We start from the raw sequence: 23,048 nt of genomic DNA on the forward strand, positions 1-23,048 counted from the left end.
ATGGCTGTATTTCTGGCCCTGAAATACCTCCTCCTGAGGCTGCCATGTCTTGGTGCGGGTGGACAATACAGCTGTAGCCTCTTACATAAATCTTCAAGGAGACCCACGCTCTTGTCAGCTGTATTTCTGACACGTCGGATTCTCCTTAGGGCCCAGGGTAAGCTCCTGTCACTCAGGTCAGTTATATCCCTGGATGCCTGTATACGGGAGCAGATTTACGGTCCAGACAGGAAATACCAACAGGGGAGTTAAGAACTCCACCCTAAGGTAGTAGTTGCCCAGAGTTCGCCAGCAAGGGTTTTTGCCTCTTACTGATAGCACCGCGCTGGCCAAACAGGGCTTGGTTCTCGGAGCTAATCTCTTCCCTCGACGGCTCACCTTGGGCGATTCCGAACAGGAAGGATCTTCTATCTCAGGCACAGGGCAATATTTCATCCCTGCCCCAAATTGTGGAATCTCATGTTTGGCCCCTAAGGGTACCAACTGAGGGACACAGGGCTCTCTCCTGAGGTTATCGAGACCTTTTTAAATGCCGGGCTTTTTCCACTTGGAACAAGTTTGGGTGAGATCTTAGGGCAGAAGAGGACCTCTTCGCTTCTATGAATAGCTCAATGTCTCCTCTACTTCTCCCTGAAATCACCCAGCCCCCTTGGGTCTGGACGTTAAGACACATACATGACCCAGAATGCGTCTGTATGTGTTTCTCTCCCAGTTTCTCTGCTCCCGGAGTCTTGGCAATGTTCACCAGCAAGGGTCTTGCCTCCTAATAATGAGCTAGCGCTGGCCGAACAGGATATGTTTCTCGGAGTTAATTCCTCTCCTCGACGGCTCGCCTTGGGCTGATTCGAACAGGGAGGACCTTCTCATCCTTGAGGTCATCGAGAGCATTTCAAGTGCTAGGGCTCCTCCACTTGGAACTGATCTGGGTAGATTTTACAGGGCAGAAGAGGACCTCTTCGCCTCTGTTGATAGCTAATGTCTCCTCTACTTCTCCCCGAGTCGCCTAGTCTCCCTCCCCTCGGGAGGGGCTGAACGTAGAAACGCAAATGCGCCTGCATGCGTTTCCTTCTGCTAAAGTTCTTATTACAGAACCAGCTAACTGCCAGTTTGCTTCAGTTCTGGATTTTCTGTAGAAAGAACTGTCAGCTGGCACTTGCCTCGCCACTGCCAGGCTGTATTTGGCCACTGCGGTTTGCCACGGCTTGGTGGGCGGGGTGCCCTCAAAGAGGCATCCTCATTATTGCCCGGGCCTACGAGGCGCCGGGTCAAGCTTCGCCAGTAGGTTTCAGGGCGCACTCTACCAGAGGGCACTCCTCCTCTAAAACCTTGGCTAGAGGTCTCCCTCTGCAGCAAGTTTGTGATGCGCAGGTTGTCCTCTCCGCACACATTCATTAGATTTTTATAGTTTGGATGTTTTGCCACTCCGGGCTCTTATGCCCTTGAGTCGACATCTCAAGCTCATGTCTGGACAAGTTTGTGATGCGGCAGGCTGGTCCTCTCCGCTCACATTCATCAGTCTTTATGACAAGTTTGTGTTGCGATAGGGTTCTCTTCACACACATTCATCGAACTTTGTGGGCTAGATGCTTTGCTACTCCGGGCTCTTATGCCCTTGAGTCGACATCTCAGCCCATGCCTAAACAAGTTTATGATGCAGCAGGTTGTCCCGTCCGCACACATTCGTTGGACTTTTTTAGTTTGGATGCTTTGCCACTCCGGGCTCTTATGCCCTTGAGTCGACATCTCAGCTCATACCTGAACAAGATTGTGATGCGGCACGCTGATCCTCTCCGCTCACATTCATCAGTTTTCATGACAAGTTTGTGTTGCGATAGGGTTCTCTTCGCACACATTCATCGAACTTTATGGGTTAGATGCTTTGCTACTCCGGGCTCTTATGCCCTTGAGTTGACATCTCAGCTCATACCTGAACAAGATTGTGATGCGGCAGGCTGATCCTCTCCGCTCACATTCATCAGTTTTCATGACAAGTTTGTGTTGCGATAGGGTTCTCTTCGCAAACATTCATCGAACTTTATGGGTTAGATGCTTTGCTACTCCGGGCTCTTATGCCCTTGAGTCGACATCTCAGCTCATGCCTGAGCAAGTTTGTGATGCGGCAGGCTGGTCCTCTCCGCTCACATTCATCAGTTTTATGACAAGTTTGTGTTGCGATAGGGTTCTCTTCGCACACATTCATCGAACTTTATGGGTTAGATGCTTTGCTACTCCAGGCTCTTATGCCCTTGAGTCGACATCTCAGCTCATGCCTGAGAAAGTTTGTGATGCGGCAGGCTGGTCCTCTCCGCTCACATTCATCAGTTTTATGGCAAGTTTGTGTTGCGATAGGGTTCTCTTCGCACACATTCATCGAACTTTATGGGCTAGATGCTTTGCTACTCCGACTCTTATGTCCTTGAGTCGACATCTCAGCCCATGCCTAAACAAGTTTGTGATGCGGCAGGTTGTCCTCGCCAGCACACATTCATTGGACTTTTTAGTTTGGATGTTCTGCACTCCGGGCTCTCATGCCCTTGAGTCGACATCTCAGCTCATGCCTGAACAAGTTTGTGATGCGGCAGGCTGGTCCTCTCCACACACATTCATAAAAATGTAATGGTTTAGATGTTTATGCTACTCCGGGCTCTTATGCCCTTGAGTCGACATCTCAAGCTCATGTCTGAGACCTCTCGCATTTTTGTGAGTACACTGCACAACCGTAGGGGTCCGGACAGCCCCAAGTGCGGCAGCGTGGGTATTGCGTTCCCCGTAGCGCTTAGCAGCACAACATCAAAGTGAAGCCTTTAGTAAAGGGAACGTCTCGGGTTACATGTGTAACCCTTGTTCCCTGAAAAAGGCGGAACGAGATGTTGCGCTGCTTTGCCGCACTGGGACGTCCCAGGACTGCTCTTCAAAAAGAAGTATCTGACGACACCTGGTGACGTATCCATTTATAGCCTGGCCTCAGGTGCATCTAATGATTACATCAACCGAGGCTATAAATTCCGGTCAATGTTCATTGACGTGTTCCACACATTATTTCAGCTCAGCTCACAGCGAAAGCTGTTCCCCCGTAGTGCTTAGCAGCGCAACATCTCGTTCCGCCTTTTTCAGGGAACAAGAGTTACACATGTAACCCGAGACGTTTTCGTCTTAACCATCCCCGACGAGCGATTGGACATTCCGTTGATCACTTTGTTTCTATTTGCGGTGTCAATCTGTGCTGTCCCGTCCGCTGTTAACTGGCACTGGTTCAAAATCTTTGTCATAACAGTAAATTGAAGCCAGCATCTCAATATCCGTCTAAAAACAACTTGATTTTGGCAGAGAATGTTACATTTGCTGAGATCTTGCTCTTTTCAGAGTTACACATACACCAGTTCGGAAGAAGACGTGATAGACATTTCCACTCCCTCCGGTTTCTCTCAGATTCTTCCATTTCACTTTTGGTAAGACTCTCTATCTGACTGTGGCTCCTTAATGTGTACGTGCGGCTCTTTAACCTATCTCAGTTTGATTTCTGAGTACTACAGTTCATACAAATAATGCTAGTCATAGAAATGCATACAGTATATTCTTTGACTTCAAACACTTCAGACATGTTGTGTAAGTTCAGTTCTCTGGTTTGTGTGCAGCTATATTGTGTTTTTTGTTGTTAATATCTCTGTGGTGGTCTGATTGTACCAAGAAGTGAGTTTTCGCTGGAACGCTCCATCTCTGAAGCAAGGCCACGTAGCTGGAGTTTTGTACACTGGAGAGCAATGGTCGGTCAAGATTTTCACTAAATAATCAATTCGATTTTGGTTTGTTTCTCACCAAAACGTATAATTTGCCTTCAGAACAAGGCGTGAGTCACATTGAAAAATCTATTAGATGTCTGAATTATAACACTGCATTCTTTTAAAGCTTCAGGAGGTGCCATTGTATGACATCAATGAGCAGTTTTTTGTCTTTCCAACTTTCTCCATTTGTGTACCGAAAAAGAAAGTAATATTGGTTTAGAACAACATGGTGAGCAAACAATAAATTAAATAATGTTTTGGTATCTCTTTAAGGTAAATGTACCTTGTTTTTAAGGATGTTTGGATATTTTTTGCCATAATTATTTGCTGTGCACCCTTTAGGAAATCATTTCAAAAGTAACCCACAAAACTCCACTCCATTTAAGCCAAAACTGGCAAACACGTAAATATAGCTTCCATTCTATGACAGAGGACCTTAAAGGTTAGATGCTAATGGTTGCCATCTCAGTATTGTGTTTTTTTAGGTATTTATGGGGTATTGACCTACTGTCAGACAAATATACAAACTATCTCTTTGTTGGTCTAACAGTCTGCTGTAATATCTCTTTTTGTATGTGTTTAATGTTATTGCAGAGACCTGAGCAAGAATCAGATTTCCGAAATTGCAGAAGATGCATTTAGTGGCCTACGCTCCCTCACTTCGCTGTAAGTGTTCAATCTGTTACACATGCACACAAACACAACCCTGCTGAAAAGACCTGTTTAGACCAGCATGAATTTCCATCCTGATCAAGGTTGGTTTATGCTGGTTTGGTGCTGGTCTAGATGGTGGACCACCATAGCCATTCTGTTAACCAGTAAAATGCAAATCTTACCTGCTGAGGATGGTCAACCAGCCTAATTTGTCTTGTTAGTTAAGCTAGTTTTGGAAGCACAGCATACACTTACATTAGTTTTTTCTCTATCAGTATCTTTGTCTTGTTTTCCAGTACAAATTAGTACACATCGTTTAAACAAGATACATTTGCTTAAGGTTACTTAGGGTAACTTAATCAAAATTAATCTTTTCGAGTATATGTATCTTGTATAAAATATGGTAAGATATTTTTATTGGAAAACAAGTATTTTCTTACTGATTGAGAAAATTGTGTTGCAGGTGACGAGTTATGCTGGTTGTTTTAGCATGGAAGCATTTCACAAATTATACAGAGATATATAAATTTATACACCTGAGATACTAATACATTTATCATTTTTATTCGATGCCAACGATAATGGACGTGCGTTAATGTAGACAGTCAGGTGACCAGACAGGTGTCAAATAAATCAGCTGACAGGAGGCTGACAGAATGGAGACGAGACGCCCACTGTCTGCCTACGTGTGTGTCCCTTTGAGTGTGAACACAAGGGAGGACTTTCATTTAAAACACCACAACAAGTCAGAAAGAGACAGAAGACTCAGCGTACGAATATTAATTTGGTCAGATCTATCTAGCTGCGGCCGGCCCACACAGCTGTACATGAGACAGAGCTCACCCCACTGCCATCTTATTTGCACACACTGCGTGATGGAAGACACACTGAGGAGAGAAAGGTGCGCTGCTGTCTTGCAGGGAGTAGGAATAAAGCTAAAAATATGCACAAGAAGACACACAATTACAAATACACACATTTTATCAGAAAATAATTGAGTTTTAAAGGGACAGTTCACCCAAAAATGAAAATTCTCTCATCATTTACTCACCCTCAAGCCATCCAAGATGTGTATGACTTTCTTTCTTCTGAACACAAATTATCTTTAGAAGAATATTTCAGCTCTGTTGGTCCTTTCAATGCAAGTGAATTGTGGCCGAAATGTAAAGGTAAAACAAAACGGATAAAAGCAGCATAAAAGTAATCCACATGACTCCAGTACTTAAATCCATATCTTCAAAAGCATTATGATAGATGTTTGTGACAAACAGATCAATATGTAAGTCATTTTTACTATGAATATCCACTTTCGCTTTGAGATATGAAAGTGAAACAAAACAAGCATCACATGTGACGTTCAGATGTGAGAGTGAAAAACGACAGTGGAGATTTATAGTAAAAAATTACTTAAATATTGATCTGTTTCTCACCCACACCTATCATATTGCTTTTGAAGATATGTATTTAACACCTAGAAGTCCAATGGATTACATTTATGCTGCTTTAATCTGCTTTTTGGACCTTCAGATTTTTGGCCACCATTAACTTGCCTTGAAAGGACCAACAAAGCTGAGATATTTTTCTTAAAATCATAGTATAGGTTCTGCTGAAGAAAGAACGTCATACACATCTGAGATGGCATGGGAGTGAAGAAATGATGAGAATTTTCATTTTTGGATGGACTATCCCTTTAAGATGCTTAATGAGTTCTAACATATTGAGACATCATGGTTTCATTTACTGTACTCTATTAAAAGTACTCACTCTTGTTCCATACCCAAATGTTGTTATTTTTCCATGGAGCACAAAAATTAGACATTTTTGAAAGATATTTGAGTATACAACAATAGTTCTGATTGTCAAGCTCCAAATTAAGAATAATAAAAATATCATAATAGTAGTCCACATGATTCATGTGCATCCCAAAGCTTGTTTCTAGTCCACATTCACATCCACAATTCAAAATTCCTGTTAAATATTGTCCGGGTATTACATATGCAAGAACCAATGCCGTTTTGAATCTAGACGTTAATGCAGGCTTGGTGTAAGCTTTGGCGGAGGGGAAGATTTTTAATGAATAACAACTTCATTTTTCCATCTGTTCTTCACAAAATCCATCGTATGACTTCAGAAGACCTGAAATATAGCATATGAGTCATTTTTACAACATTTATGGGGCTTTATTTTTCTTTTTGCCGCTTGACAGACATGGTCTCTATTTACTCTGGCCGTATGGAATGAGCTGCATTAATAAATAGTACATATTAATAGAAACTTAGAATAATTTTTGTATGAATTAATCCTTTAACATTGTATCTTTGTTTTTGCAGGGTCCTGTATGGAAACAAGATTGCTGAGATCCCAAAAGGACTGTTTGATGGCCTGGTCTCTCTGCAGCTGCTGTGAGTACCACATGTGTGACACAACCTGCTAAGATAAAACCCTCTGTGTGTGAATATATGTGTGGATGCGGGGTGTGTGCCCCCCACAATGAGAATACGTTTGTGCGGTACAGTTGGGCACGTTGGGCTGTGGGAGGTAGAACAATTCCTTCTTTTCTTGTAAAAGGAAATCAAGCTCAAAGAGAAGCACGAAGAGTGTGCTCTGTTTTAGGACAAAGTGGTACCAAGTTTTATTCTGGGTTTCTCTGGAGAGCACTCTCAAGATCATTAGCATGCAAATTGGACCTGCTTGCTAAACATATCCCTCTCTCCTACTTATGTTTGTGTAGACATGAAAACATTGCTCAAACATAATTTCTGTATTTAACGTGCTAAATTGAGGTAAGTCTGTCAGCTCTAATGGGCCTGTTTGGGCTTACTCTAATGATTTTGAGAAATTCTGATGGCTGGCTTCTTCACATACGGATTGTGGAAGCACATAAATAAGCTAACATTGGCGGTTATTATGGTTTTTAAATGCCATAGATTTACCGGAGCGACCCGGCCCATGTTTTTGCTGTTAACTACCATAATGACACAAATTATCTATGTTTTCGGCAATTAGAGTTCTTCATCCCTAATGGATTTTCTTAATAAAGCCTCTTCAAAGGAACACCTCAGGGCATTCCAGCTATTCTGCAAAGCTATTTTGAGGTTTCTGCAATCTTTTAGTTGTGTATAGATTTTATTCACTCCTTTTTCTTCTTTTTTATATTTTTCTCTCTTGTTTTGGAGATTCTCAAACCTAATTAGTTCACCCTGTGAGTAGACTAACGATGCATGCATTTGCTCCAGACAAAACCTCATTACAGTGGCTTTCAGTAATTAAGCACATGACTGCATTAGTCAATATTCAGGCAGGCTGAACGGGAGAGACGCAGAGGTGGCAGGAAGTCAGGGAGGAACTCATGACATGACACATTGATGGATCCAACTCAGCAGCATCGACAGGAATCACATTCAATGCAGTTTTGTGAGCTGTGAACTAAATTACATTATTTTTATTTGAATGTTTGTGACAGTTTAGTGTTTACATCATTGACTTCTGAACACTTTAAACTCATGTGAATTCCATACTGTGAGTTGCAGTGGCCCCAAAAAGTATTTGGACACTTTTGGACATGCAAATCACTATTCAACTATTGCCTATTGTGGCGTTGGGAAATCTATGCACTTCACTGATTCTGAATTTATTGCAACCGCCATGATGTCCGCTTGAGGCTCTAAACCAAAACATAAAAGTATTCAAACAGAGCAGCTTTTTGCTCAGTCAGGCACAGTGAAAATAAAAAAGGCTTTATTGTCTCTTAAGCCATTAGTGAAATGCTCATAGGAAACGGGCCCTTGAACCTGTTGACTGAATTATAGAACAAAGATTTTACAGGGTGGAGAAAAATGGCCAATCTCTGTATAACAGCCACACACACTCAACTGCCCCCATTAAACATTTCATCATTACATCAAAGCCAGTAAATGTAATAAATCATTTGTACACACACACAGGCTGTCAAAGCATTTACTAGAATACCATACATAACACAATGTGAAATTGACAGTAATTACAGTATGTTCCTTTTTTATTTTATTTCACTTTACTTTTGTTTTGTGTGTTGTTTTGGGTTTTTTGTTTTATTTTTGTTGTGGGGGGGGGCATAATTTTGGAAGTAGCAGCATCAGTTTTCTTTTGGTTCTTGAGGTGTAACCTTGACCTTTTTTTTTAGCTTTCCCCCTCCTGATAATTGTTACTAAAACCATGTCCACAATGATATGTTTTCGATTGATAACACATTGCATTTGCTATGTTTATGCCTCTCATCCACACTGGACCGGCATTTTCCGGCATTGAGACTTTAGAACTAGGACTCTGGCACTATTATACTTTGGAAATACTTTGGAAACGATAATGTTTTCAAAAGAAAACATGTTAATGTGGACGTGTCCTTAGACGGTATGTGATATGATGGTATGTGATAATTCCCTGTATCAGAATTTTTGTGTGCTAATGCTCATAAGTGGGCTGTGTGATTGGAATGAAACGTCTGTTTGATCTTCCAGACTGCTCAATGCCAACAAGATCAACTGTCTGCGAGTGAACACCTTCAAAGACCTGCAGAACCTCAACCTGCTGTCCCTTTACGACAACAAGCTCCAGACCATCAGTAAAAGCTTGTTCACTCCTCTGCGTTCCATCAAAACACTGTGAGTTGCACACACACATGCAAACAACACATCCTTCACATCTACACTCAGTCCAGACTGCAGTCTCTAAGCAACTGTTGAGCAGAGCTGCCTTCACCTCGTAATTAATTGGCTGCAAGTAGAAAGCAAAACAACAACACTGTTAATAGCAGTGAGATAATATTTTGCACTGAAAATAAAAGATTCACCCACTTTTATTAATGTTTGGCAATAATATTGTTATCACTGAAAATGTCTCCTTAATTATGTTGCCTCTCTTAACTTTAATTTAAGGTTTTGATTTGTTTTTGCCCTCCACAGGCATCTCGCTCAGAATCCCTTCATGTGTGACTGTCATCTCAAGTGGCTGGCTGACTACCTGTTTGACAACCCGATTGAGACCAGCGGAGCTCGGTGCAGCCACCCGCGGCGCCTCGCCAACAAGCGCATCAGTCAGGTCAAGGGCAAGAAATTCCGCTGCACAGGTAGAGTTTAACACACACACACATGTAACATACAAACTGTTTAAAAGACACATCATGAAATAAATGAGTTTGATAAACAATATAATTTTCACAATGCAAAACTCCCTCCCAGTCCACCCAAACCATTTATGGAAACTAAGCTGCTGAAGTTTACATATCAACACCTTCAGTATTTAGCAACTTGGCAGGTGTGTTAGACATTACATACATTTATTACAAGAAATAATTCTCAAAGGTACCCTTCTCCAAAAATAGAGGATCTTAGGCCAGTTTTTGTTGGTTAGACACTGTTCAACAATAATGGTCATTTGGGGACACTTGCACTCCAGCATCTAAAACACAAAGTTTGTCATCAGCTGTGCTGGTCTTTTCAGCAGGGACCGCCTCAAAAACAGCCTTTTTTAGTTAACCTGTTGATACGCAATTTCACCGCATTCGGGAGTGACGTCACTCTGCTTACATTTACAATATAATTTACTGTCTATAAATGTAATTAATGTTAACAAATGATACATCTTTTCAAAGGTCTAAGGGTTCAACATTGATATCCGATCTCTGTTTCATGATAGCAATGCTCCATAAACAGCAATTTAGTTGTTTGTGCCAGGAGTACAAATGAAATGCATATCAAAACGGGACTTCATACCTTTGTTATGAAACCGTGATCGCCAGATGAATCCAGTTCAACACACTTGGGTCAATTGTCCATGTCAAGCGTTCATTGTAAAACATCCAGTAGCACTTTTTGTCCATAAAAGTGATGCATCTGAGAAATAATGATATATTCTCCATTGTTTACATGATATCTCGCCTGATAGAATTACCCTTCGTCATCGTTCTTCAACAAACTATGCAATCTGAGCAGCATTCATGTTGTAAAACTGTATATGATTTTATAAATTAGAGACCTGTAAACAAAATGAGCATGTCTCCAAAGTCTATTTTTTAAAATGTGGCTTAGTTTTATTCATAAAAGCTGAGCAGTGTAGTTACATTTTGTGTCGTCTTGAAAGGCGGAGCCTCAATTTTACTCTGTATAATGGCAGCGATTTTCAGAGAAAAAAGCTTGCAGGAACCAAATATTTTGTTAGATCATCTTCAAATTTGAAACGTAACTTCTTTAGACTTGTGGCTTTGAGAACATTGCATTTCTGGGTTGTCTTGGCACTTTTATTATTGTTTTTTTTAGATTATAAATACATGTTCAGCACAAAATATTTCCAATGCTATAAACTTCAGCTTCTCTAACTGTAAATAATAACAACATATATTAATTCTGAAACTTGGGAAATAAAGCCCAAAGTGTCTTCTTTCAAAAGATACTACAACTGTGTCCAAACAACCATTTAAGATCAGGTATGTCATTTTCATGGTTTGTGCTCAAAAAGGATGTGCAAAAACAGGTTAAATGCATCAGAGTGAGTGTGAAAATGGTCATGAACAATTAAATTATGGCTGTTTTTGGTGTGCGAGGAACCTTGTCTGACATTATAAGTGGAATTCAAGTGAGGAAAAAATGCTAGAACAATTTAGAATATGGCCCCTTTAAGACACTCAGTCAGATCAGGCACCTGTAGGATGCACAAACTCATTACACAGTGAGAAAGAATGTTAATCAAGTGAATGAATCAGAGCTCAGCCACTGCCGCCCACCAGTCTCACCCACAGTTAGTCTGATCTAATAAACTATGACTTCGATGTCTTTGAGTTCCGGCCCACCAAAAGTTGCTCTCCACAGCATACGCTGCTTCACACTCATTGGCATTCCTCTCCACTTCTGTGTGTGTGTGTGTGTGTGTGTGTGGCACAGTCTGGCCTGGAGCAGTTCTTCTCACACACTGCCAGGTTTCAGAGTGCTAATAGGACAATGTTGACTGTTGTGGACCAGATTGAAGATGCTTTGTAGAGGAAGCTTTACGAGTGTGAACCGGGGCCCCACACGCAGCCAAAACCGGGGCCCTGGAAGGAAATTATTTGATGGGAGGAGTGCAGGTCATTCTACTCTGTGAAGTCTGCAGTTGCTGTTTGCTTTGATATTAAGCCACAGGTTTTTCTCATTAAAGTTCAGTCAGTATAGCAGAACAATAACAAGTGCACAACAACAGCACACAGACACGCTACTGTGCTCTAGTGTGTGGTTACACTAGCAAAATAAGTGTTTCACTCAAAAATATCTGTTTTATATGTGTATGTATAGTAGCAGAGGGCTTTGCTCCACTCCTTTTCTCCTCTGCAGTGTATTGTCTCTATGTCTGTCTGTCTGTTTGTCTGTCTGTCTGTCTGTCTGTCTGTCTTTCTTTTCTGGCCCTGTGTTCCCAGTTGGCTACTGTCTCAATGACCATGCTGGAACGAGAGAAAGGGGCAGGCCCGCCCATGTGCATGGTGGCCCAGTGTTCTGGGCAGCTTCCTAGCTGTTGTGTCCCCGCTGCTCCCTCCTCCTCCTCCCTGCCTCTCCGTCCCGCTCCGCTCCTCCACTCTGGCCTTTGGTGCAGCTGTCTCTTGTGCTTGATCTAACCATGTGCCGCCGCCTACACAAGCCTCACATGGTTCCGTCAAGCACCATGGACCGCTGGACACATTCGCACACAGCATGGCACTCTCTTTGCCACCATGAGGAGAGAAGGTGGCATTCTTTTACCCAGGAACAACGGAACGTTTGTGAAGAGCTCTAGCTATGTTCCAAGTCTGCGTCTGCATGTTTAAAAGGGCTAAAGTTGAATCTGTGGTGCTCCTGTTGGCTGTGGGTCTTTTACTGGAGGCATCAGGGTGGTCAGACGAAGATGTTGGCAATAAGATAAACAGTGTAATGCAAGTGATGGCTGATGGGAAGCAGACTTATCACAGGAATCCAGAACTCTTGTGTTATGCAGAAACTGCCTGTGTTTCCCTGTCAAAACACATCTTAGCGCCAGACCTCCAATACCTGACCTCTCACTCAATGGTGCCGTATTCTTCAAAGAAATTTGAGTATGTGCACAAGTAGACATCAGTGCCTGTATTTGTGTTTGTGTATGGTTTAAAGCACAATGATGTAGAGTTCATTATTTAAAAATATGTTGCTTTGATAATCTGTTTCCTTTTTGTCTTAGAGAGTATCTCAAAAAGAACATGTCAGGGTTATTTTTTTACCACAGAATAAACAGAAAACATGAGAATTTATATTTTATATGAAGTGATTTAAGTCTGTTTTTAGGATCATTTTAGATTTGCATTGTGGCATTATTTTAAACTTTACAATTTAAATGATATTTTAAAATGTTCCTAATTGTTAAGGAAGTAATGTCTCAATGCAGCAAATCTTATTAGTCCTAAATGGGCTTCATTTTCTTAATGCAAATATAATTTTCTATGTCAATGTAATGACTGTTTATTTTATGCCTATGAGACTGTGTGGTTGAATCTTACAAAGAGTATGTCAGGGTCATATTTGACCACAAAATGAAGACAAAAATAAGAAATTATATTTTACATGAGGAATATTAGTTCTAGTTTTAGGACCATTTCAGATTTTTGCATTGTGACAGTGTTTTAATGACAGTTATGCAACCTTAAATTCTTATTATCATAACGCTTCTGAATGTTTTAATTTTGAGTTTTTGTAATTGCAAAAAAGAATGACTGTATTACAATTATTATAATTTTTTTAATTAAATGAGAATACATTTATGAGCATAAATAACTTTACAATTAAGTAAAACGTTAAAAAACATTAATCACATTAGTGTAATGAGAATTATTTTTTATTAATTTTGTTTGCATTACAATAATAAGAATTGGGGGGAAGTGTGATTAATTGTGTTTAAAATAAAGTCTCAATGTCTCAGTGACTCCAGCCAGGACTCCTAAGCAACCAAATTGGCCCGGTTGCTAGGGAGGGTAGAGTTACATGGTGTAAACAACTCGTGGTCGCTATAATCTGGTTCTCGCTCTCAAAGGGGTGCGTATCGAGTTGTGCGTGGATTCCGCTGAGAATAGTGTGAAACCTCCACAAGCGCGTGGAGTTTCCGTGGTAACGTGATAAGATGCGCGGATTGATGGTCTCAGACACAGAGGCAACGGAGATTCGTCCTTCGCCACCCGGATTGAGGCGAGTCACTACGCCACCACGAGGACTTAGAGCACATTGGGAATTGGGCATGCTAAATTGGGTAAAAAATTTGAGAGAATTTTTTTTCTTAATGTAACAAATCTTAATGGTCCTAAAAATTGGCACCATTTTTTTATTAAAAAAATGTTTATGCCAATATAAATGTGATTATTAGAGCTGTAAAAATTAACACATTGATGCCAGTGATTAATTAAAAAAGTTTAACACGTTTGTTTTTCTGAATCGTGATTAACGCATTTACCCTTAAACACTGGTTGGAAGGGAAGAACCTTTGTGATGTGTCTGCCCAGAGTCAAATACAATGATGCACAAACCACAAAATCACACAGCATTTATTCAGTGTCAGTGTTAAAGTGATGGGGAAAGGAGCTCTTAACGCTAGTTGTTGTACAAAACAAGCCTAGATGGAACTTGTGACATAAATATATATTTTTTTAAGTAAGGTGCATTTTTAATTACCAAAGAAGCACTATCACCAAAACGCAGAATGAAAAGTTTTTGTCTGCAAGCGCTTATCCTGTGAAGTTCAACGCGATGCTTGATGCTTGACGCCCTGACTTGAATCATGAACACGGCTTCACAGTTGGTTTAACAAAGCAGATAGCCATATTCTGCCTGCTGATTAACATTGTGGAGGATGAGAGTTAAAGAGATTTAAATCCCATTGCAATGTACTGTATATGAAACATATGTCTCAACCTATCAGTCAAACTCCCACATAGGCTTTGGGATACGTTTAGTGTTACTTGAATTGGTGCTATTTTAGTACATTTCTATCTTTATACTGTGGAAGGCTTTGTTTGGAAAATGTTAATAAAGCAATATATTGTTACACATTGTCTTGTTTTCTTTCTTCAGAAGAAAATAAATGCATTTTGACAGGAAAAGAAATATATTTAGACTCAAAATTCAACACTTTCAAAAAAAAAAATTAAGCAAATGCGATTAATTTTTTTTTATTGAATAACAGCACTAATATTTATTCAAATATAATTTGTCTTTTGGGGGAGGGGGGCTAGACATGTCTTTGACAATTTTCTTGTGATTTACAAATGTTTATGATGCCTAAATAAGCTGTTTGATTGTCTGTCTTTATCTTGTTGTTGTCTCTTGTGTTTGTTAGGTTCGGAGGACTACCGTACCCGTCTTAGCAGTGAGTGTTTCCAGGATCTGGTTTGCCCTGAGCGCTGCCGGTGTGAAGGAACGGTGGTGGACTGCTCAAACCTCAAACTGACCAAAATCCCCCCTCACCTACCTGAACACACCACTGACCTGTAAGAAAACACAAACTTCAATCATTCCTGGGCACATTCTTTGTTACAATCTCACCTCACTTCTTTCTTTGTCCCTCTATCTTCGAGGCCTCATCCCTCTCTTTCCATTTCTCTGATTAGTGAGGTCCCATTCCCGGCTGAGCTATGGTGAACGAATATCAGGGTCCTCTCCAAGACCATTAGCCACTCAGCCACTGTGCTCCCTGGGCAGTGCTAGTCAGAGTGACAATGCATTTGCCCTTGTGTTCATATGTAAAGGACACATCAGGGTGTTCTCTCTGCAGTCCCATCAACTCAAGTCATCTGTCACATTCCGACTCTGTCTCTCTCTCTCTTTCTTTGGCTCAGTGACTACAGCTTGCACCCACTAGCACAGCTGCTTATTTATAGAGCTCTTGCGGGAAGGCTAGCAACCAGGAACCAGCACTTTATGTCTGATGTGCTTTCCCATGGCAGGCTCCGCTGGGGTAACCAGCACTGTGGGGAGGCAAAATGACAGCCATGGTGCATTTACTGCACTCTCTTCTCCCTAATGATTGAAGAGTCTCTCTCAACCTTGTCTAGACCTTATCTGCACCAGCCTGTGTCACTCTGGCTGTGTTTACAATGGAATGCTAGCATACTTCTAACTGCTCAGTATATAATGTGTATTCCCTACTATTTTTCATTAAAAAAAATGAATAAATATTGAAACATGGATGTGCAGCCAATGCACATGCTCCAATGCATTCTGCAGTGATGCTTATATGCGGGCAATCCAAGTTTGAATACAATTTTCCCAATCCCTCCCCCATCGTTTCATGTCAATTCTCTACTTCTATCTCTCCCAATAAATGCAAAAAAAGCTATAAAATTAATAAACTAAAACTGTATGTAAAACAGTACAGATATAATGAAAAATATTTAAATTGTAGTATGCTACTACTACTGTTGTCACATGACCTCACCTCACTAATTTGCATGTAAAATTCTGCAACTTGGTGAAATATGTCCAAGTTGCAGATTTTTAACTTTTAGAAGGATAAGAGTATTGTTGGGTGAACAATTATTACAAATTAATTAGTTACAGAAATATTATTACTTTTTATTCCAAAAATGTGTGTAACATATTCAAATGTAATTTTGTGCATTCAGATTACAATTACTGACTTTCAATTATCTCAACTAAGCTTAAGTACATTACTTGGGATATACATTTCTAAAATTATTGTATTTATGTAAAACACATTTAAAACATGACAGCTGAAGGGTGTTTGCCCCCTAGCTAGTCATTGTAAGGTAGAAACAAGTGTACATAGTGTACAAAACGCAAAGGCTTACTTCTAAAATGTAATGTGTTACCGATTAAAAATTACCCAACTAAAATTGTAATCAGTAAAAATCTTTTGGATTGCATTTACAGTACTTACTGTACCTTTGATTTTATAGTGTAATCTAATCACAAGTGTTTGATTTTTGTACTTGAATTACATAATCCAGATTACATGTAATCCATTTACCCAGCACTGGTTGTGGGATATAGTATGCACACTGCATGTGCTCTGATTATATACTGCACATTTTGGCAAATGCAGTACATCATTCTGGCATTCCATGCAATTTGCAAACCATGCATAGTACACACACCATATAGTATAAGTAGCATAGTAGTATGGCATTCCTAAACTATACAATCTTTTCTCTTCCGCTGTCATGTTTCCTTTCCTTTTTTAGGCCTCACTGTCTATATCAAATAATCTTCATTGCTCATTATCCCCTCTTCCACATTAAGTGTTATTGTTTGCATGTCGATATGACTGGTTATGAGGTCCAGAGATGAATGTGTATTAGAGTCACATATCAATGGCTCACACTGAGAGACTGATACTGATTTGTCATAATGACATCACAGTCTTGATCATACACCACCCTTTCATAAAAGCTTTCAGTCGGGAATGAAACACTAATCATTTATCATCATTCTCAGTCTCGTCTTGTCTTCATCTCACTCTTACGTGCTCCTGTGAGATTTACTTGTCTTTATTATGCCTTGTGAGTACTCTTCATACTGTTAAATTATTAACCTTTCTCTGTCTCTCTCTTTCTACACCAGGCGGCTGAACGACAATGAAATCTCCATCCTGGAGGCTACAGGGGCCTTTAAGAAGCTCCCAAACCTGCGCAAGATGTACAAATTTGTTCATTTGCTTCTAAAAAATATTTGACTGCTAAAAACATTTCTATATTTGTGATATTCAGGTCAACAGTTTTATATGCAATGGACAGCAAGGACAGAACAGCCTCTGGAAAATTCCATTCTAATGCAAAAACATGCAGTAATTTACTGTCAGACAATATTTGCAGCCCACTCCAAAAATGGAAAAAGCCATGTTCGCTCAGGAAGAGAGCAAATGATTTATCATGCATGAAATTGCTTATTATCTAGCACAGTTATAAATTGGGCAGATCTAAAAGAGTGACCTTACATTTTACTGAACCACGGTTTAAAATTAAGCAGTGAATCATCATAAATGTGTGTTTAGGATGCAATGAAAACATATTCATTTGTGATGATGAAAAAAAAATGTCACTCTGTAGCAATGCACTGCAGCTTTCTGTCATTTGTCAAAGTAATAAATAGTATGTGTGTCTTAGATACTTTAGAAGAAGTGTATGTGTATATGAGCTCAAGGGGAGTTGACGTCTCCTTCAATTCCATCTTTGCAGAAACCTGAGTAACAATAAACTGCGGGACATCCGTGAGGGGGCATTTGATGGGACCGGAGGGGTTTTGGAACTGCTGTTGACTGGAAACAAATTGCAGTCAGTCAACGGACGCATGTTCAAGGGTTTGGGCGGCCTCAAAACACTGTGAGTATCACCACCATTGCACCTTCGAGCTCATTTTTTAAAAGAGAAAAGCCTTGTACTGTTATAATCTGAATATAAATGCACAAACACCGAGGTTATAGGGATAGTTCAACCAAAAATGAAGGTTCTGTCTTCAATTACTCATTCATGAAACACAAAAGGAGATGTAAGGCAAAATGTTAGCCTCAGTCACCATTCTCATTCATAATTTTTCCATACAATGAAAGTGAATGGTGACTGAGGATACAATTCTGTCTAACATATCAATTTGTGTTCAACAGAATAAAGAAAGTCTATGGGTTTTGAATGACATGCGGGTGGGTAAATAATGTCAGAATTTTTATTATTGGGGAAACTATTCCTTTAAGGCACTGGAAATGTTCTCCAAACAAAATTCCTCACTATCAGCAAAATCCAAACTAAGATAGTTACATCTAATAAAGATGTTGAATTAAGCTATTCTAAGAAACTTATGGGAATGTCCTCTATGCTGGAGTGCTATCAGGCCAAGAGATGCTAATAAAATGCATATTCCAAAATATGGAAGTGACTCGATAGAGCTTTTCTTAGGTCTGTTCTCTCTAATTAGCCTAATTGGAGAGAGAGGAGTGCATAGGAGGAAATAAATGGAATCATGGTCCTGCAATATTGAATTTAGTGGCTTTCAAATCCCTGGAGTATGTGTCTAAATTGAGTTTGCTCGTCTCAGAACCCTGTTTGTCAGAGTTTAATGCCGAATTTGCTGCTTTCAGGTTTTCACCAGCAGGCTCTGGTTTGCATTTAGCTTGTTTGTGCTGCTGAGGGCCTTTAGGAGGCCTTGAGTTTTTTTGGGCACCTCACCTCACCTCTCCTTAACAAGACAAACACAAAAGCTATTCTAACCTTATCTCATGTCAAGCAGCGAGCTGCCTCAGCGACCCATGTCTGCTTCATAGACAAGATCTCATAGAGCAGTTGTACATGATTACTGCAAAGGCCACTCTCCAAAGTCATCATAGACAAAACAAACACATTTACCTAGCTGTCTAAATGACTAGAAAACCATAGACTAAACAATAAACTTCTATTTTAAGTAAATTAAGCTGATTATAATTATCACATACTAATACTAACCAAACCCTAATGCTAAAATGAAAATGTTTGCATTTTTAGTGGGAAAAAATTACGTCCCTTAAAGGATGGTTTGCCAGATTTTAAATTCTTAGCAAATTTATTTTCCAAAGATTGTTAGATTAGAAATGCTCAAACAGATGTATTTATATCATGTTGATGACTTTACATTGATTTGTATTGTTTTTATAGAGAGCTAATTAAATTTTTTATACCCAAACCCTGCCCTCTATCTATCCCTTACAGAAACCTTTTTGATTTTTTTTAGACATACAGTACTTAATTATACTCATTCAAGACCCCTGTCTCTGTATGTATCCATATGTTACAACAGTATGTGTGTATGGGTGTCTGTGTACACATGTGCACAAGCACTGCATGCATACCACATTCTCTCAAATTGACATGTTAGCAATCATACCTTAAAACTGCCATTCACTGAATGCATTACAGCAGACATAGAACCTAATACACCCTCCTTTCCCCCCTCCCTACAAGCTCAGTGTAGCTGTCTGTCAAAGTGAATGTGTTCTGACCTGCCACTGTGTTCCCGTCAGGATGCTGAGGAATAATCAGATCAGCTGTGTGGATAATGCCACCTTTACCGGCCTGAGCTCTGTGCGCCTGCTTTCCCTCTACGATAACCGGATCTCCACTATCGCCCCTGGAGCTTTCAACACCCTGCACTCCCTCTCTACCATGTGAGTCCTACAAGCACACACACACACATATGCACTTAGACATTGGGTCAGTTCATGCACCTCGGAATAATGGGTTCAGTTCGTCAGTTATGCACTCATTACCAACTGAAATTCTTTAGTGTTAAACAAATGGAAATAATAGTACCTAATTATGAAGAATTTAAAACTAAACAATCTTTTCGCTGCCTAATAAAACTATTCATCAAAGTTTCATTGTCCAAACCCACAAGCTTATGTTAAAATTTTAATTCCGTTGTGCTCAAACACGCAGGATGTCAAACACATCTTATCGGGTCATGCTCCACCACCAATCAGTATTATTTCTCCATATGCAATGCGGATGAGGATGTGGTTCAAGCAAAAGAACTCACATATTTTCTAGTGCGTTATTGTTTGCAGATGTTTTTTTTTTTTTTTTTAATTATGAGGTTATGTTTTCTTGTCTTGGTTGAAAACTGTTGTTCTTGAACTTCAGATGAGAGAATTTTGGCTTCCCCCTGAGTGCAGGGGGAATTATTTAAAAATGGCAAAAAAAAAGGAAAATTGCTCAGTTGATTTAAATACACTAGAAATTTTGAGCAATGATCATGTCCATAAAAAGGCAAATGTACTGAATGCACTCTACTGCCATTTCACTTTTGTTTTTGATTATATGCTGTAAAAAAAATTGGGAACAGCTTGACAGAATTATGTGCAATCCATTTTTAATACAGATTAATACCGGCATAGCATTTCTCAGTGAAAGTAAACAAAGAACTGCTAAACAAAAATGAACCCAAATCATAAAAGTGTATCACAACCTTGAGCGAATAACAAGAAAGAGAAAGATCAACAGGGAAACTTGAAAGAGATCTCACAGATGTTCACAGAGAAACAGATACTGTTAAGCATTCAAAACAGCCTAGTGGAATCATAATTAAAATGATGGAAATGAAGATTGCCAACAGAGTGAGCATCTGTAACCAGTTGAATTGTCACATCAGGCTGCATTCCTGTCACACGTCAAAACGTGCAACAATAGACATGGTTTGTTCACTTTTTCATTCACTGAACCTCCCTACTAACCGAAGAATGTGAGCAGATTCTGAGAAGATAGGCTCATTCTTATTTGCATCCTTTTCGTTCGGCCCACCTAATCAGGTTTAGCATGCATAAACAACAGGGAGAATTTTCAGAATGAAGCCATTCAACCAGCATAAAATACATCTTTCATTTTATTAAGGCTTAAACAACTTCAAATCCTCTCAACTGTGCTTTTTGTAGCTTACGGCTATGATATATATTCCATTATAATTCACCAAAGTAGTACACGGGAGACGTGAGTGTAATCAACCAGCCATGTGCTCTGCTGTTTTTTACTTTTAGAGTAGAGAAGAATAGTCTACCCACAGGGTTTCCTATATGTATGACGTACACTAGGAAGGGCATAGAGGAACACAAAAAGCTACATTCTCATTTCGTAAATACACAACAGTCTATAGAATTGCTTAATTGTTAGTAGAGTTTTTTTTTTTTTTATTGTTGTTGTTGTTTTTTATTTTTTTTTTGTTTTTTTTGAACTGTCACAAGCCAAAATCCGAGGTTTTTTGCCCTGATGTGCGCTATGACTCAATGTGTCAGAACATGTGCATTAACCATGAGACCACAGCTCCGACAAAGTTGCGTTTTACATAGTCGGGTCATTTTTATCTATAGCGCTTTTCACAATACAACGTTTCAAAGCAGCTTTACAGAAAACATGCTGTAATGTCTTAAAGGCCCCACTGAACACATAACATCACCACGCACTGTACAAAATTTATTTGCGTAATTGTACAACATGCTCTAACGTCTCTCACTTCTTTTGCCAAAAGGCTACTTTTGTAATCAATCTGTTGTGATTTCTCTTCCAGACTTATTCTCCCTTTCTTTTTCATTTTCCCGTCACTTTGCCAACTCTCTAATCTAGCGGCTGACAGAGCCATGTTCACCTTAGCACAGGGCAGCTAACAATATTCAGAGGTTGAGAGAGAGAGAGAGAGAGAGACTTCCCGACTGTTCTCTTCCCACAGTAGTGCAACAGGAACACTGGGCACAAATTTCCTTTTCTGTGTCTCACTCCATCATTCATCCCTCCACCTCTGACGAAATTAGAGTAGAGTGGATAAGTGTTTCTGGGACGTGGAGAGTTTGTATGGCTGGAGAGAGCAGTCGGGACAGCAGGGGCGGATTTAGCACTAGGCAAAGCTAGGCAACCACCTTGGGGTCCCAGAAGCCAAGGGTCCCTAAAATTTGTATTATCATTAATGCTAAATTGTGTGTGCTGAAATTTTAAATATCACTGTTGCAACACCGATGTGATTGATATTGCCTTCATATTCAGCACCATCAATGCAAGCAGGCCCTTTCCCCCTCAGATCAGGCTGTAATGGAATATTCCAAGGTTTTATGCATCCACACAAGTTCATAAACAGGTGAAAGTGAGCCAAACTGTTCGGAAAGTTTAATGTGATTTCACAATATACTCTGTTGCAAGTTACAAGCTAAGCTGCATTGTTGCTAGTTTAGATTGGTTTGAATATGTGGAGAGGAAAAAAAAATCTGTCTTTCCAAATGGATCTGATTGCTGCACAGCCTGCACTGCCACTCACCGCTGCTTGCATGAGCCCAGCATTCACTATAGTCAACAATACAAAGTGTTGATGATGATTATGAACTAGGCGTTGACACTCGTAATAAAAAACCTTTTTTTCTCAGACTGTTTTCATGTTATTTAGCAGCATAAATCTAGAAAACTTTTTGTTTTCACATTTAAAATTTTGATCAAAGCCTTCTGGAAGCATGCAAAGTCAACTTTTTGTGTATTCATTTGGATATAGTTAATTCAAAATTAATTTGATGGAGGAAAAGTGCATTAAGTAGGAGGGCGAGGGAGAGAAAAAAGGTATTGTAGTGTTATTTATTCAAGTTCATAGTAGCCATATTGTGATTTTTGTATAATGTGTTGTCAGACGTTATTATTCACTCCTTATTAGAAATTTGGCACAACCTGAGAGAATGACACAACCACGGACACATTTTTGTTTGCTGTTTGAACAGTCTAGTGCTGTCAAAAAGACAGATGAAGTATCTCAGGACACTTTCAGTTGTATTTCAGTGATATCTTTCAGGATGTAATATTTTCTCCATTCCATTCCATATAATAATAATAAATTATAATAAATAATAATAATAAAAGCTTACAATACTGTGGCAGGGTGGAGGGCGGGGCCGGGTCGTGATCCTACACACCCGGTCCCGTATTAGGCTAATTAAGGGACTGGGTGTGTAGGATCACGACCCGGCCCTGCCCTCCACCCTGCCACAAATACCTTTAAGAGAAAATGTATGTAAATGTGTGTCATTGAAGAGGGCCCCATTCCTGTATTATGCCTAGGGCCCCCAAATCTCTAAATCCGACCCTGCAGGACAGAGGTTACTTTTGTG

At 39.9% G+C, this 23,048-nt stretch overlaps 2 protein-coding genes across 2 annotated transcripts in view; one reads left to right on the forward strand and one right to left on the reverse strand.

The window, feature by feature from the left end:
- LOC127660139 (slit homolog 3 protein-like) overlaps positions 1–23,048 on the forward strand; it is a 214,405-nt gene that overhangs the window by 144,235 nt on the left and 47,122 nt on the right. Inside the window, exons 11-18 of the mRNA XM_052150230.1 lie at positions 4,377–4,448; positions 6,767–6,838; positions 8,933–9,076; positions 9,377–9,540; positions 14,772–14,922; positions 17,015–17,089; positions 17,629–17,772; positions 19,440–19,583. Of these exons, the coding sequence (XP_052006190.1) occupies positions 4,377–4,448; positions 6,767–6,838; positions 8,933–9,076; positions 9,377–9,540; positions 14,772–14,922; positions 17,015–17,089; positions 17,629–17,772; positions 19,440–19,583 (966 nt within the window). The remainder of the gene's footprint in view (positions 1–4,376; positions 4,449–6,766; positions 6,839–8,932; positions 9,077–9,376; positions 9,541–14,771; positions 14,923–17,014; positions 17,090–17,628; positions 17,773–19,439; positions 19,584–23,048) is intronic.
- The window catches only part of LOC127660143 (stanniocalcin-2-like), a 264,689-nt gene that overhangs the window by 5,999 nt on the left and 235,642 nt on the right, over positions 1–23,048 (reverse strand). The gene's annotated exons all lie outside the window — the stretch shown is intronic.

The sequence above is a fragment of the Xyrauchen texanus genome, chromosome 19 (assembly GCF_025860055.1).
Source record: "Xyrauchen texanus isolate HMW12.3.18 chromosome 19, RBS_HiC_50CHRs, whole genome shotgun sequence".
In the NCBI taxonomy this organism is placed as follows: Eukaryota; Metazoa; Chordata; class Actinopteri; order Cypriniformes; family Catostomidae; genus Xyrauchen; species Xyrauchen texanus.